Genomic DNA, 16,369 nt, shown 5'->3' on the forward strand with positions numbered 1-16,369 from the left:
GCACCGCTTTTTATTTTTTTTAAAGCACTGACAGAGTGTCGCAACGTAAAGAACGTTCTTAGAAGTAAGTGTTCTTGTCCTCTTTCTAGAGTAAAATAAGAGCCTTTGAAAATACTCTTTCCTTTATCTTTAAATAGGAATGGCAAGCTTGACTGCTAAAATAGTCCGAAGTCTTAGCCAAAACAGATTATGTGACTAAATAGATGGGGGAATTCTCTGGTGAAAGAATAAATTAGAAGCTGACATAGAATTTTAGTGGGATACCTAGTTAACCGAGCCACTCTATCCTTCCTCTCAAAGCTCTAGTCTAGAGTGCACTTGGTAACTGATGGATAGTGAAATAAGTGACTGCAAAATTATCTATGACAATGAGATGAGAGTAAAGACAGTGCCCACTACAGGCAAGTTTTTAAAATTTCACTGTTGAATTACATACAATATAACGTAGCCTGGCAGGAATCCTACTGTGTGTGACATTCAGTAAGGCTAGAGGACTTGCAGCTAGTTAAAAATAAAAACCACTCAGCATCATCCCTTTATACTTCAGAAGAGATGATTTAATTAAGAAGGGAAAGGGAAAAAATCCCATCTTGGTTGATTGCAGAGGTCATCTGAAATGAGGGTTGAACTGGGTTGTTCCATCTACACACTATACTTATTTTTACACCAGATGTCTTTTATACCAAGTCAAAGATAGGAATTAGCAGGATTCAGAATAGCAGGTCTCTATAATTCTGTAATTGTAGCTGCCATTCTAGGTTAACACACAGAATAGTTGTCTCAAAAGTGATATTGAGAGTCACTCTGGGTCTTTTCATGTCTACCAAGAAAAAAGTCCTCAAAAGGACAGATTATTAACCTCTGACACCACATTGTAGGATCAGTGATCTTGCCAGAGCAAATCTAGTAACTACATGCCTAATCTGCTCTCTTCTAATTTCTACTAAGGAGGCCACTCACTGGATTTTTGCTCTTTCAGAACTACCAGCCATTACTACTGTTCAACAAAACAGGCAAATTTCATAAATACTTCAGAGCCATTGTTTTGCTTAAAAACTGAATTCCAGGAATATTTTCTGGAAGCTGTTTCCCAAATTACTGCCAGCAGGATGCTCTTTTATTGTTGGTTATTCCTCTATGGAATTTAATAAAATATTCATTGACAGAACATAATTGATTCAACCACTTTCTGTTGCATCACCTCCTCAGGAGGCTTTGGTCTCTGCTGGAAACCTCTGGGAGTTGCCAGTGGTTGACAATAAGAAGCTTTTGTGAGGTCTTTGGGGAGAGAAGTAGAGAGGAGAAAATGAGGTTAATATCTCTTATCATAAGCCTCTTTCTGAACCTTATCAAGAATTACACACCTTAGACGTCAAAATGTCCAGGCCTATGGATATTCTATGATTAGCTCGAAAGACCCAATATATTCTTACATGAATGGCCAGGAATTAAGGAAATCCATGGTGATTTATCAGACAGCAACCATTTAATATGTCAAATCACATTTTTCTTATATGCTACTCAATCTGATTGCATATTTCAGCACTCATTTATTTTCAAATTGTCTATCAGTAGGGCTTTTTTCAGGCTTTGGAAGAAAAAAATGATTTCAATTTAATTGTCTGAACTTTCAAAATGACATGCCCATGAAACAATCATTTCAAAGTCATAAATTTTATGAAGTTACAATGATAAACACCATCTTTTACGTACAGGGTCTGAGTCCAGCTACTAATTTTATAAAGTAGTTTGGAAACATACAAATATACCACCAACACACAAACAATCTTGATGTTTTTCCGAGTTGTTTATCAGCAGCTGAAACGCTCTCCTAGTTTTCTAACATTCTGGTCATGAAAACACCCTTGCATAGAGAAAACTGACTCTGGACCATGCGATACCTTCCTAATGTGTTTAATGAATGTCACTTAAGAAATATATTACTTCTGACATTCTGACTTTTGTTTTTTTCTTCTTGTTTCTACAATGTGTTCTCTAAATTGATGTCTGGTGTTGACCAGATTTCTGGCATTTTTGTATTTCTACTTACTGGAACGCCTGTGAAGGTAACTGGGGGGGACTGCCAAGAGATGCTGAAGTTGCTGCCATTGGGGGTGAACTTGGTGGATCCTGGAATGGCCACTGGAGCTGTGGCCTGTTAAATGGAAAACAGAGACACTTGTTACGAAAGAACATTTTTGCTCAGAGTCTTGAGCTGTTATTGTCAAAGAAGGGCCTCAGAAATGGTCTCAGTTGTATTAATAACGTAGACTAATCATCTAATAGGAGGAATTTAAAGTGGGTCAAAGGGAGTTGCTAGAAATAAACTTTTTAAAAATGTATTTAAGCAATCCATCATGGCTATAAAAGGAGATGATTTTCAAATGTTGATTTCTGGAAAGAAATTTTATTAGATATACACATACGACACCTGGGAGGTGACATGCCTTCCTATCAAATTAGGAAATAAAAAACTTTTTATTTAATGATAGTGGGTGTTACAACATTTTGGGGACGTGATTTGGTAATATATATGAAAACTCTTAGCATTTTACATGTTAGCAATTCTATTTCTAGGAATTCATTCTAAGGAAGTGGATGTACAGAAAGCTATAGATAGATACAAGGATATTCACTGCAGAACCATGTATTATATCAAAAAGTTGGAAACACAAATGTCCAGTAAAAAAGAAATGGGTTAAATTAATTATGATACACCCAGAAAGCCATTAAAACTGTTGTTAAGAATACTCATGGCATGGGAAAATGTTCATGAAATATTTAGTGGAAAAAAAACACATAATAAAAACAGTCCAAATGATCGATTAGGTATTCCAAAAACATGATATACATGTAGAGAACAAAGTCTTGAGGAGATGCAAAAAAAACAGTAACCAAGGTGCTCTCTGATTGTTGGGACTAGGGATGAATTTTCTTCCTTTCCTTAGGTTTTTATATTTTCTACACTGAACATGTATAATACCTATAAAGAGAAAAATCCTAATATTGTGAATGTAAGGGCTGGAAAGGGCCTTCTAGATCACTTGGTGTGTTCCAATGCTCTCATAATGTGGGTGAGCAAAATGATTTAATTAAATTGGTTCAAGCCCATGATTTTTGACCTAAATGCAACACTGACAAGAACAAATGAATTATTCTTTCTGGCCAACATTTCATCAATCAGGAATGATATTTATTATATTAACTAATTTAATAATTTGCTTGATTTTGCTCTTCCTGAGAGTGTCAGTTAAATAAGTAGCTACATTCTTCCTGCACAGGTTTAATTTTTCTAATTAAAAATATAGTTGCTATTGACAGTGGTTTTATAATTGGCACCACTGGAAAGTATTTTGGCAATATGTGGCAAGAGCCAAAAAATGTTTTTATTATACCCTCTGACTCAATAATTCCTGTTCTGGGAATTTAAAGGGAAAAAAAAAAGCCACAGGCACAGAGATGTGATTGTGCAAAAACTTGATAGACAAAAAAATAAACTAGATGCCCAACAATAGGATCTTGATTAAGACAATATTGGTGGTTTAATTTACTTGTATATGGTTCATTTACACAGAAAGTTCTTATAAAACAGTGGTAGGGGAACACACAATTACAGATATGTAAAAGAGATTCTTAAAAGTTACATAAGGTGGTTAAGAATTATGGGTCAAATTTAAAAAAAATTTTTGAATGTGTTGACAATTTAGTAAAACCAATCAATGTTTAAAAGAGTTAATAATTGCTGGGGGGGAAGGAGCTTTGAGTATGTTCCATCCTTGCAGGATTTATCTCTAACATCTTAGCAGCAGTTCCGACTTTCGGCTGAATTACCATCACCTGGAGGGCCTGGGACAACCCAGCCCCCCAGCTTGTGGTCCAGGAGGTGCGGGTGGGGCCCAAGAACACACATTTCTAACAAGTTCTCAGGTGATGCAGCTGCTGCTGGGCTGCGGAAGAGGCTTTGAAAACCAGCCTGCTCTGATCGGAGCAGGTTAATTACGCATCCAGAAGGCAGGCCATAAAGGCCCACGTTTGGGGAGCAGCGTGATGAAAAGCTGTGCCAGAGCTTTTCATTTCTCATCTTCTCGTTTAATTTATTTTCCGTGTAACAGATTCTGATATAATGAGTCAGGAACTGTTCTACTAGTAATGGTTTTAATCCTCATAACAATCTGTAGGAAATCGGCTCTTCAGTCAGCACCGGGGAGTCCAGAAATAACCCACAGGGCCCCATCTGTGTGAGAGCTTGGCTTTAGAGAGAAAAGGAAACCAGACTCGGCCCCTGGCTGCCACGGAGGAGGCTGCTTTTCCAGAGTTCTCTTCTCCTCACACAGGCCAGACGCCCCCGCGCGCGGTCAGGGGTCCGAGCGGTTACCAGAGGCCCCTAGCCCGTCACCTGGTAGGCGTGGTCCGTGTGCACGAGGTAGAGGGTGGTGGGAGCAGAGCGGCTCAAGGGCGTCATCAATTTAGTCTCGGTTTTGGCACAAGAATGTTCTGTGCGGCTTGAATCTGGGATGGGGAAAGTGGGAGGCGAAGCCAGGGTCTGGGAGGGAGAGACGGGGGCCAGGCTGCTCAGCCCATCTGCCACCGAGTCTGTGTTGAGTTTGATCTCCGTGTAGTAAAAGTCTTCTTCTCCGTCACTGTAGTCAGAGTCCCCAACGCGCCTACAGCAAAAGAGAACAAAACATCCGTGCTAAGCCCATGGAAACTCTTGCACGTGCTGGTCCCTGTGGAATGCTGCTCCTCTCTCTTGCCTGTCTGGCAAACTCTTACTGACCCTGCAAGGCCCAGCTCAGCTCTCAACTTCCAGGGATGTCTTCTTTGACCTCTTAAAGCGATGCATTTGCTTATTCAACAACATCTTATGGAGAATTTCCTCTGTCCAGGCACTGTTCTAGACTCCCCCAATATCGCAGAGACCAAAACTTCTATAGTCTCTGTCCTGATGGAGCTTAAAGTCTAGTGAGGGAGACAAAAAGCCCCCCAAAGAAACAGACATTTAATGTATCAGGGATAAGCCCCATGAAGAAAAAATAAGCAGCATAAGAGTACCCAGAAGGGGGGCCCATGTGGGGGTGGGGACTATTCTAAGTCGAGTGGTCAGGGGAAGCTCCTCTGGGAAATGATGCTTGAGCAGAGACCTGAGCGGAGAGAGGGCGGGGACCACGCAGGAACGCGGGGGAAGAAGGAGCCAGGGAGAATGGGCACAAAGCCCTGACGTGGGCGGGCTCTGGGTTCACCAAGAACCACGGGCAGGTGGCTGGAGCTCAGGGCGCAAGGGAGAGAGTGAGGAGAAGAGGTGGAACAGAGGCAGGTGCTTTGCAGCCCATGGTACAATTTTGAGTGTGAGGGAAGAAACACCAGAGAGTTTAAGGCTATTACTTTTTATTTAAGATTTATTTATTCCCACCCCCCCCCCCACTCCTTCACCACTAGCCCCTGCCGCTGCTTGCTGTCTGCTCTGTGTCCATTCACTGCGCGTTCTTCTGTGTCTGCTTGTCTCCCTTTGTTGCATCATCTTGCTGGGCCAGCTCTCCGTAGGCGTGGGCTGTCAGCTCTCAGTGGGTGCGGGCCAGCTTGCTTTCACAAGGAGGCCCCGGGATGCAAACCCAGGGCCTTCCATAAGGTAGACGGGAGCCCAGTCGATTGAGCCACAGCCGCTTCCCCAGGCTATTACTTTTTCAAAGGATCACTCTGGCTATTGTCTAGTTAGGACCTAACTCTTGTTAGATCCTCTGCCCTCCCTTTGAGGTGTGTTCATTCCTTTATTTAATTGCTTCCTATGTTTCTGTAATTGTTTTTGTCTCTTTGTTGCTTCACTAAGGCCATGAGTCCCCAGCAGTATGTCTTGCTCATTTTTTAAAAAAGATTTATTTATTTATTTATTTCTCTCCCCTTCCCCCACCTTGTCTCTCTCTCTGTCCATTCGCTGTGTGTTCTTCTGTGACTGCTTCTGTCCTTATCAGTGGCACGGGAATCTGTGTTTCTTTTTGTTGTGTCATCTTGCTGTGTCAGCTCTCCGTGTGTGCGGCGCCATTCCTGGGCAAGCTGAACTTTCTTTCGCGCTGGGCGGCTCTCCTTATGGGGCGCACTCCTTGCATGTGGGGCTCCCCTACGCTGGGGACACCCCTGTGTGGCATGGCACTCCTTGCACATCAGCACTGTGCATGGGCCAGCTCCACACGGGTCAAGGAGGCCCGGGGTTTGAACCACGGACCTTCCATGTGGTAGACGGACGCCCTAACCACTGGGCCAAGTCCGCTTCCCAGTCTTGCTCATTTTCGGTCTCTGCCACATGTCAGCATATCTGGCCTAGAGTGAACCTGTTAAATGCTGAATGAACAAACAGAGGAAGACGAGGACGTTGAGGCAGAGCGGTGAAGCGCATGGATTCTGGCGTCTTCTGGGCTCAGGTCCTGACTCTGCTACTTACTAGCTGTGTGTGTGATCTTGGCAACCTACCTGGAGCTCCTGGGCCTCAGATTCTTCATTTATAAAATAAGGATACTGATAGTACCGGCTTGTTGTAAGGATTAAGTGAATATATAAGAAATGCTTAGAAGAGTACTTGATGCATAGTAAACACTATACAAATGCGCTTTAAATAAAAAATAAAGTCTGCCTCAGGAGGCCTCAACTCTTCAAGATTTTACTACCACCTGAAAAAGTACCATAGGTGCTTTCAAAGTTCCTCTGCCTGAGACATGGAAAATTGTACTTTTCAGTCTGGAAAATGGAGGCCAAAAAAATCCTCCGAAATTTTTGAGTAAAATAAAATAACTGTCTACAACTTCAGAAAGGATTTGCTAGACTGATTAATTTCTAGAGAAGTGTCTAGTAGCCCTGCTTTATGGAGTGGCCGAGCAGAGGTCTCTGTCCATCTCCTTCCGTGGGTATCCTCTTAATTTCATGGACATAACCAGCAACAGTAAATTCCTGACTGAGAACATTCTTTTTCCTATTTACTATCCCAACATAGAAACTAGAATAAAAGCCGCCTCTCCTAGGCCTTTTCCGCTTGGCCTAATCAGTGGCTTCTCCAAGCCTTGCTCTCAGGCCGAGATATCTGGGGAGGTGCCTTTGCACACAGCAGGTCTCACTGGACTTGGCTTTCTGACAAGCATACCATTAAAGACCCTGGAGAGTGGGACAAAGAATTCACGTCTGCTCTATTTCTGTCCCCAGTTCCTTTCCAGTAACAGGCAGACCAAGCTGCAATGTGCTGCCGAGTGCTACTAATAGACACACGGACCTGGGGGACATCGAGCGTCCCAGACGGCGATAAATCAGTGTGTACAAGAATGGAGAGAGATTTAGGGGACTAACAGTGTACTTTAAAAAAAGATTTATTTATTTATCCCCCACTGTCATTGTTTGTGCTCACTGCTCTCTGTGTCCATTTGCTGTGTGCTCTTTGTGTCTGTTTGTCTTCTCTTTAGGAGGCACTGAACCTGGGACCTCCCATGTGGAGGACAGGCGCTCAATCGCTTGAGCCACCTCAGCTCCCTGCTTTGTTTGGTCTCTCATTGTCTTTCCTCTTTGTGTCTCCTTGTTGTATCAGCTCACTGCTCCTGCCCATCATGCCAGCTAGCTGTCTTTTTTTTTTTTTAAAGATTTATTTTTTTATTTCTCTCCCCTTCCCACCCCACCCCCCACTACCAGTTGTCTGCTCTCTGTGTCCATTCACTGTGTGTTCTTCTGTGACCGTTTCTATCCTTATCAGCAGCACCGGGAATCTGTGTTTCTTTTTGTTGCGTCATCTTTCTATGTCAGCTCTCCGTGTGTGCAGCGCCATTCTTGGGCAGGTTGAACTTTCTTTCGTGCTGGGCAGCTCTCTTTACGGGGTGCACTCCTTGTGCGTGGGGCTCTCCTACACAGGGGACACCCGAGTGGCAGGGTACTCCTTGCGCACATCAGCACTGCGCACGGGCCAGTTCCACACGGGTCAAGGAACCCTGGGGTTTGAACCCTGGACCTCCCATGTGGTAGGCAGATGTTCTATCTGTTGGGCCAAGTCCACTTCCCAGCTATCTGTCTTGATCGTCTTCTCCAGGAGGCACTGGGAACTGAACCTGGGACCTCCCATGTGGTAGGCAGGAGCTCAATTACTTGAGCCCCATCCACTTCCTAGCAGTATACTTTTTATACTGGCATGGTGTGCAGAGCAGCTAAATCAGATGCAAGAAATTTTTTCTTTGGGCTTTTGTATGTTGCCCTGCCTGCCCCTCGCCCTCACAGTCAATACTCATTAAGAATGTCCATTGTCTTAGAGTTGCTTAATAGTATTCTTGGATTAAGGCAAAAACTATTTCTCTCTCCCAATCCATGAGAGAGCTCAGGTCCTGGGCTCAGCCTTGGAGTCCAGCTAACCCTGTCTGGTGGCTAGCGGAGTATGAATTCTAATGGACCAGGGCAATTTTATGAGCATGTCAGTAAAAATGGGATGGTAGGGAAACAAGTAAAGTGGTTGCATCTTAACTTTCATCCACCGCAATAGCACCGCGGGAACACCAAGAAAAACCCTGTGGTCCACCAATAGTGTATAAAACATCTACATGGCATCGCTTCAGTGTGGTGCTGAATAGGATGCAAATTTCTGGGCAGCCGGACTAAAATAAACACTGCCTCCTGGCTAAAGCTTCGGGAAGTTCTTAATAACTCTGAGTTGTTTACATTGCGAATTGTACTGACAATGAGATTTGAGAGGAGACACAATAGGATTTCCTTCCCCGAAGGCTGTAGGAATGGGAAGGAGGCACTTGCCCTGCAGTTTCAAATGTGGTATTTCTTGCAGAACGGAGGGGCCCGGCCACACCCATGACCTTTGTAACCTTCAGGGTGCCATGCCCGGGAACGGTCTGGCTCTTTCCACATCCATCAACCTTAAGGGTTAAGAGCTAGATCCCTGCTTCCCTTGACAGTTGCCGATGGAGCTGACGCTCACAATCGGCAAAATCACCTTAGAACCCATTTCTATTTTCTGCCGATACCACTTTATATGGATGACACATTTCGCGGGTGTATCCCTTGCTGGGTAAAGTGAGTGCTGTCAACTCTTATCGTGTGGAAAGGACTCCTCTGCCTCCAGGCAGTTGGGAGGTTGATCCCGGGTTTGTGTTTACCTTATGCAACCTGGTTATGATTTATAGGAGTTTCTCTGAGTCCCAGATCCTGGGACAAGAAAGACTCTGGGACTAAAGGACAAGATGCTGAACCACCACTGTGCCCTGGTGTGACTCCAAATCACCATGGTTCCCAAAGCTTCTTTTTCTCGCTCTCAGAAAGGATTTCTATAAAGGTTCCCAAGTGTACTCTATTGCAGCTGGACACTCAGGTGCTGCATAACACAAGGAAAAGTGTAGATTGTACAAATGAAGGGCTTGTTTGGCCAACAGAAAGTGATCAAGTCAGCTCATTGGGCATAATAAGAATAGTGACAGCAACATTGAGGCATGCAAGGATTTTTAACCCATTTTAGGGTAAAAATAACTTTGAGGCTCAAAGTACTGAAATGCTCCTTTGGAAGAAAACACAAGTTACCATTCAATAGACCATTTCTGGGGGTTCAAGGACCACTGGAAGTCCAACCACGGATCCCAGGTTAGGAACCCACCCTAGTGTTTTTTAACTTACAAGTTACTCTCATATGCATTGTCTCTTTGGCCCCCTTACCTGATCCTGCAGGGCCAATATTATTACTAACCTCATTTTCCAGAGGAAACTGAGGCTCGGAGCAGTGCCTGAGTCAACAAGGGAGGCTTTACAACTCCCAACACACATTCTTCCCACTGTGCCCTACTGGCCTTGACGACCCACAGGCACCATCTCTACACTGAGGAAGACCAGGCGAGCCCAAGCTCTATTTCTGTGATCAGAACTTTTAGGGCACCCTTATGCCGTGTGGTTTCCAGGTGCAGGTGACCCTAGCCTGAACTGATGGGGCTAATCCAGCGGCGAGCCCCGGCCCGAGGGCTGCCTTACCCAAGGTGAAGGGTGCGGATGTGCTTCTGGATGCCGGCTGCAGTGCTCAGCACCTTCCCACAGTTTTTCCAGAGGCATTTGAACATCACCTTCATAGAGTTCTGTAAAGGAGAGAGAAAGGCACATTAAAACAACTAACCCATTTTATTTCTGCCCTCCAGACATATCTTTTTCTTCATTAGTAAAGTAACCGCTTCTGACCTTCTTTACTGTAACTTGGCATGGCATTCCAGAAAACGCCCAGCTGGTGCGTACTGAGTATCCGGGGGACCTCAGACATTTCCCTGCATCCTTCATGAGAACTGAGCACTGCTGGAGCATTTCTGTTCATGTTCATTAAGGTGGTCACAGTCGCATTTAGCCTTTAATGACAGTGCCTAACATTCACTGAGCACTTACTATGTGCCAGGTGCTATTTTATTCAATTCTAAAAGACAGATACATTTTACAGGTGCACCAAGGGCTTCAGTAAAACATGCCCAGTCTAAGAACCGGTGAGTGGCAATGCTGGGATTCCTATCCAGGGAGTCTGCGTCCAAGAACCACCTTCCCTACCAGGACACAGTTCTACCTTCTTCAAAAGTGTCTTGGGATTTTCCAAAAACAGGCCAGCACAGTGACTGAGAGCATTGGTTTTGGACTCAGGGCCTCAGTCCCCTTATTTATAAAGTAAGAACAATAACAGTACCTGTCTCCCAGGGTTATGACGAGGATTAGATGAGGTCATGGAAGTGAATCATTTAGCAAAACACTGAGAGGAAAAAGCATTCAGTGTGTGGCTATTATGGGGGCCTTGTTTTCCCCAGGGAGGGTTCTTGCTGGATTCCACCACTTTGCTGGCTGTTTCCTTGGGCATGGCGACAGACCCTGCCATGTGCTCACCAGGCCCCCATTTCCTTTTCCTCCTGGGCACCACAGCTGAAACTTCCTCCTTGGACTTCCTTGCAGGCATGTGGGGTCATGTGACCGCGTGAGGGCCAATGGAACGTGGGCAGAAGTGATGCGCATTCCTTTGACGTCTCACCCCTCAAATACTCCCTTCTAAATAAATAAATAAGGGACGGCAGAGCTGCTAGATCAGCAGGTCTTAATCTTCTGTTTGTCATGGATCCTTTCAGCAGCCTGGTGAAACCTATGAACCCCATCTCAGAATCATTTTTTTAATGTATAAAACACACAGAGTTACGAAGAAGTAGTGTATTGAAATATAGTTATCAAAGTATTGAAAATATTTTGTGACATACATACTTTTATGTATGTACATAATTAAATATTGAAAGTACGTATAGCTACTGTGATTTCACAGTAGTGTTATACTTACATGATAGTTCATAACAGCTGCCACAAATGTAACGTGATATGAAAATACCTATGAATTCTATTGGTAGAAAAGTGCTAAGGTTATTGTTGTTTGATGCCCTCAATCATAATTGCAGGAAACGCTAAATTACAGTTAAGAGGTTAGTGACTATAAAGATAAACCCCGCCCCCCATCCAAGTTCAAGGACACCCTGAATTCTGCCCACCCCCTTTAGGGATCTATGGGCCCCAAGTTAAAGATTCCTGTACTAGGCGGAAGAGGCCTGGGTCTCTGGAAGACTGTGTTGAGCAAGGACATCCCTGGCCCCCATGCCTTCCACTTTACCATCCCCATTGAGCTGCCTTGTACTTCACCTTGAGAATAAATACACCTTCATTGTGTTAAGCTACTGAGATTCGGAAATGGGTGTTACAGTAGGAAGCTTACCCCATCAATAAACACAGTGCGGTGACACCACCCCCAGCTGGACAGAATTTATTTAACTTTGTTTATGTGTCTCATTGGATTTCTGCCATCGAGTAGTTGTGATTCCCACCATCGTAAATCTGGTTCCATGAAGCAATCTAAATTTACCCTTTTATAAGACGACTCCTCTAGCTACTGACTGGTGACTGACCTAGACAGCCACCCAACTGAGGACTTTCTCTAGGTTTCTGAATTGAAAAGGCACTGGGAAGCAACCAGATCTGAGGAGTGTCCTGCCATATTGGGCCACTTTCAGTATGGCAAGTGGAAACAGAGCATGACAGCACATGGCTGAAGTCCATTAGCACAGGTGAGTGACCATGGAAGGAGCCCACCATTTGCATGGGCCATCTGTGTTCAAGAAGCTCTATCCCGGGCAGCCGGCACTTGCAGCACAGCAACCTAGCTAGCTGTTGCTTTGCTTGCTCCTGGGCTTCCCAACCAGCTCAGTGATGTCCCCCTGACCTGCAATGGGTGGTGTGGAGTTACAGCTACCAGGAGCCAGCTGAAGCTGTTAGAGGCATGTGAAGCAGGCTGAAAAGCTAAGAAATAAGTACGAGACTGGAAGGTGCACGAATCTGATGAGTTCACAATTTTCAGTCTCCCTCATTTCTTTGTGCCACTAGTTAAAATACATGTGATGTAAGATGAGCCTACAGAGCAAAGTGTAAATCCTGCTGCCCCTCACTGCCCACCCCTCACCCCCAAGTCCACAAAAAGTAATTTTGCTTGGTATTTTTTATTCCAAGCATATAATGTGACAGGCCAATTTTTTAAAAAAATTTTTCTTCTTTATTTTCTTTTAAATGTTACATTAAAAAAATACGAGGTTCCCATATACCCCCATCCCACTCACCCCACCCCTCCCACATCAACAACCTCTTCCATCATCACGGCACATCCACTGCACCTGGTGAATACATTCTGGAGCACTGCTGCACCACATGGACAGTGGTCCACATTGTAGTCCACACTCTCCCCCAGTCCACCCAGTGGGCCACGGCAGGACACACAACATCCAGCATCTGTCCCTGCAGCACCACCTAGGACAACTTCAAATCCTGAAAATGCCCCCACACCATATCTCTTCTTCCCTCTCCCGACCATCAGCAGCTACCGTGGCCACTTTCTCCACTTCGCTACTACAATTTCTTCCCTTACTAATCACAATAGTTCCCCAGCAGAACATCAGTAAGTCCACTCTAATCCATACTCTATTCCTCCATCCTGTGGACCCCAGGATGGTTATGTCCAGTCCTCCTCCACATCAAGAGGGGACCGGCCAATGTTAATGAAAAAAATCCTCACACTATGAGAGCTTCTGTCCATTTTTTTTCAAATGATGAAATTATAGTATAGAAAACATCTTGCACTTAAGAGAATTAATGACTCAAATGGAAATTATAGGACCTGAGAGTACAAATATCTGTTTGAAAATGGAGTCATGATAGATCAAAACATTTTTTTGGATTCTTTCAAAACCATTTTGCTGATGACCTTCTTCCAATCTTAAACTAAATATTTGTTAAGCACTTACTATTTAGCAAGGAATCTTCCCGGAGAGGGGATAGAGAGAAAAAAATGAAAAGGAATTTAAATTCTAGTGAGGGAGACACAGAAATCCTAAAAATGATGATGGTTTCTCATATGGCAAAGATCTCTGGGGGTGGTGTGGGGCTATTTCAGATGAGATGAGGTCTCTAGAAGGTGACTTTTGAGTTGGCACCTGAAGTTTGGAGAAGGAGTCAGCCATGCTAAGAGCTAGAGTTTTCCAGAGAGAGGCAAGAGTGAAAGCACAGAACTAAAGATGAGAAAGAACTTGGCATACCAGAGGGTGGGAAAGAAGGGTGGTGTGTTTAGGGTGAAGTGAGAAATAGGGCCATCAGGTGAAAGGGAGGCAGGCCCAGGTTACACAGGGCAAGAGCTCTGCCTTCTGCCTATGGCGCAGAGGGGAGGATTGGCTTGGTCAAGCAGGGCAGTTCTTTGTTGGAAAAAGAAGGAAGCCAGAATGCATGAATGTAGATGAAATCAGTTTGCCAATTTGGTGGAGTGGAAAAAAAGCATTCCTGTCTGAATGCTTCTAATTTTTCAGGGAGGTAGGAGGTGAGGTCAAAGCTGAGGGCAGAGTGCGGAGGCTGTGTGGGAGGTTTGAGGAGCCCTGAGAAGAAAACTGCGGCTTTAGATGGTGGGAAAGGGACAGGCAGGGCATGTGGTGTTAGTTCCATATTGTGGGGGGAGCAATATTCAAAAAAAGTCTTAAGATTGATCTTGTGTCTGATGGTTCCCACCTATTAGTCAGTAAAACAAAGGGTCTCATGATTAATGTAATATTACATATTATTATAATGATATTACACAACATATAAATTCAAATTTCTACTGAATCACAGGGATTATTTTTTAAGTCCTCAAATTGCTGACTGCTTTAGGAAATGATAATCACAGAGGTGCTTCTGAGCCATCAAAAGTATTGTTTATAGACTGCTGTTCCTAGTCTGTGTAAGAATACACCAAGCATTCGTTTTTAAACTGATATGTAGTAAAGCTGGGGACTGATTAAAAAAAATTAATGTCATGGATATATCCTTTCCTTAGTTATCATTCATTATTAAAAGGAGATGATATAGAGGAATGAAATCCCCCCCGCCCCCACCCAAATACAGTGAGGCTGACCAATATTCTGAGTCCCTTGGAATTCATATAACCACCAACTACAATCCTTGAGTATCACCTCAATCATACCCAGACTTTCTTTGGGGGCTCTGCTGAGGGTTCCAAAGAAGTCTGTTGTCCAAAGAAAATTAGGCAATGGACATGATTACCTTTGCCTCTTCCTTTTTTCCTTTTGCTGATTTTTCTAGAGGCATGCTAAGGCTAGAGAGTTTGGCTGTGCTAAGAACACTCTTTGAGAGTAGGAACCACGGCTTCTTGCTCAGCACTCTATCCCAGGACTCACATAGTACCTGACTCAGTAAGTATTGTGTTGAATTCTGGGGAAACTGTGTTTTGGGACTGACAGAATGTGACACACATTTGAGAAATCTTAATTTATTTAAGCATTTTGTGAAATTCACTTAGAAAATGATCTATGTTCAAAGAACATTTGTCAAAAAGATTATCTTTCTTTAGAATTTTAGTAAACTCCCCAGCCTGATTAGGACTTGTTGATCTTACCTGACTGCAAATTAACTTCTCAGTTGGAGGTCCATACAGAGAGGACTGTTTTTCTCTTTACTCTCTATCCTTTCTTCCTTTTCCAACCTTATATACCCTGAACTAGTAACTACTTGAAGAAGGTCTAAGTTTACCAGAGGAGAATGGAAAATCTGCTCCAGAAAAATTCTTGTCTAATTTATAGTGACCTGGGTTCATGAGCTTAAGCAATTGGAAGGCCTTTCTGCAGGACTGCACTTAGGATAAATAGCCAGAGAAAATTCTGGTTGATTTGCAAGGTGGTTGCCCATGTGGACTCAGAAACATAATTACAGGGGGGTGGCACCCCCCAAACCCTTTCACAGATGCAGCCCTTCTCCTCTACCTCTTCCTTTTGATACTCCCTTTGAATAACACATGTCACGTTTATTACCCCACTTCATCTTTACCTGTCAGGGCTCGGCCCTCGATCTGCTTATGCCCTTCTCCTGCCTGCTCGGTGCCCCAGGAGGCCAACCTTTTTGACTGCATGGACAGGTTCCCCTGCCGGCTGCTTCTGGTTGGGTTTGGCCAATGGGAGGAACCAGCAGGAGACTAGAAGGCAGGAGGGTATTTCCCCCCAGACTCTCTTTCTGCCTGGCAACAGATGGGCAGCGGCTACATTTCTTCTCCAAAGGCTATTACTTCCGTTGTGTGCTGTGTTTCCAGAGTTTTGGCAATCTCTGCGATCTGGAAACTGCTTTCTTCACTTGCCCCTTCAGGCTTGCGGAGGTAACGGCCTCCTGCTCTTTGCCTCTGGGCTCTGGATTTTCCCTAACCCTGTCTGTACTTTGTAAAGGGTTCCCTCCTTAAACACTTCTCAATTACCCCATTGAGGGTGCCACCTGCTTCCGGCTAGGATCCTGGTTTATAAATAGGGAAAAGGTAGGTTGTAAAATAATATGAAAAATATTATTTTATTTTTGGGGAATATATAATGCAAATAAAATGTATCGATGCATGGTGGCAAAATTAGGGAGGGGCATCTTATTTCCATGTTTATTTCCTAATTTTAAAAGGACCCTTTTTAATTTTAATAAGTTATTTATTTAAAAATGGAGGTAACCCTGCAATTCTTGCTTGAGTAATTTTGGAGACTGTAAGTATACTAACAGGATTATCTCACCTTCTCCCTACATCGGCAAAGGATGTTTTTGCATCAAAGCATGAGGTCCCTTAAATGGTAGTTAAGTACTTTTCAAAGTTCCCTAACTACCTCCAATTGAAACAAACCTTCTGTCTACAAACAGACTACTCCCTGTTACACTAAAGGAAAGCAAGCCATGGGAGGAGGAGAACAGGGAAAAATAGCTAAATAAACAACGCCCAGATTGCTGTATGGGTCCAGGCTCACCATGGGAAGCCAAACCAAGCAAAGCTGCTGGCAGAGTTGCAGCGGCCACGTCTGAG

The 16,369-nt window shown here is 43.9% G+C and overlaps 1 protein-coding gene across 1 annotated transcript in view; it reads right to left on the bottom strand.

Moving 5' to 3' along the window:
- ZNF704 (zinc finger protein 704) overlaps positions 1 to 16,369 on the bottom strand; it is a 238,991-nt gene that overhangs the window by 23,092 nt on the left and 199,530 nt on the right. The window contains exons 5-7 of the mRNA XM_004479103.4: positions 9,982 to 10,082; positions 4,397 to 4,664; positions 2,051 to 2,155 (exon numbers count right to left, since the gene is read on the bottom strand). Of these exons, the coding sequence (XP_004479160.2) occupies positions 2,051 to 2,155; positions 4,397 to 4,664; positions 9,982 to 10,082 (474 nt within the window). The remainder of the gene's footprint in view (positions 1 to 2,050; positions 2,156 to 4,396; positions 4,665 to 9,981; positions 10,083 to 16,369) is intronic.

This window comes from Dasypus novemcinctus, chromosome 14 (assembly GCF_030445035.2).
Source record: "Dasypus novemcinctus isolate mDasNov1 chromosome 14, mDasNov1.1.hap2, whole genome shotgun sequence".
Taxonomy (NCBI): Eukaryota; Metazoa; Chordata; class Mammalia; order Cingulata; family Dasypodidae; genus Dasypus; species Dasypus novemcinctus.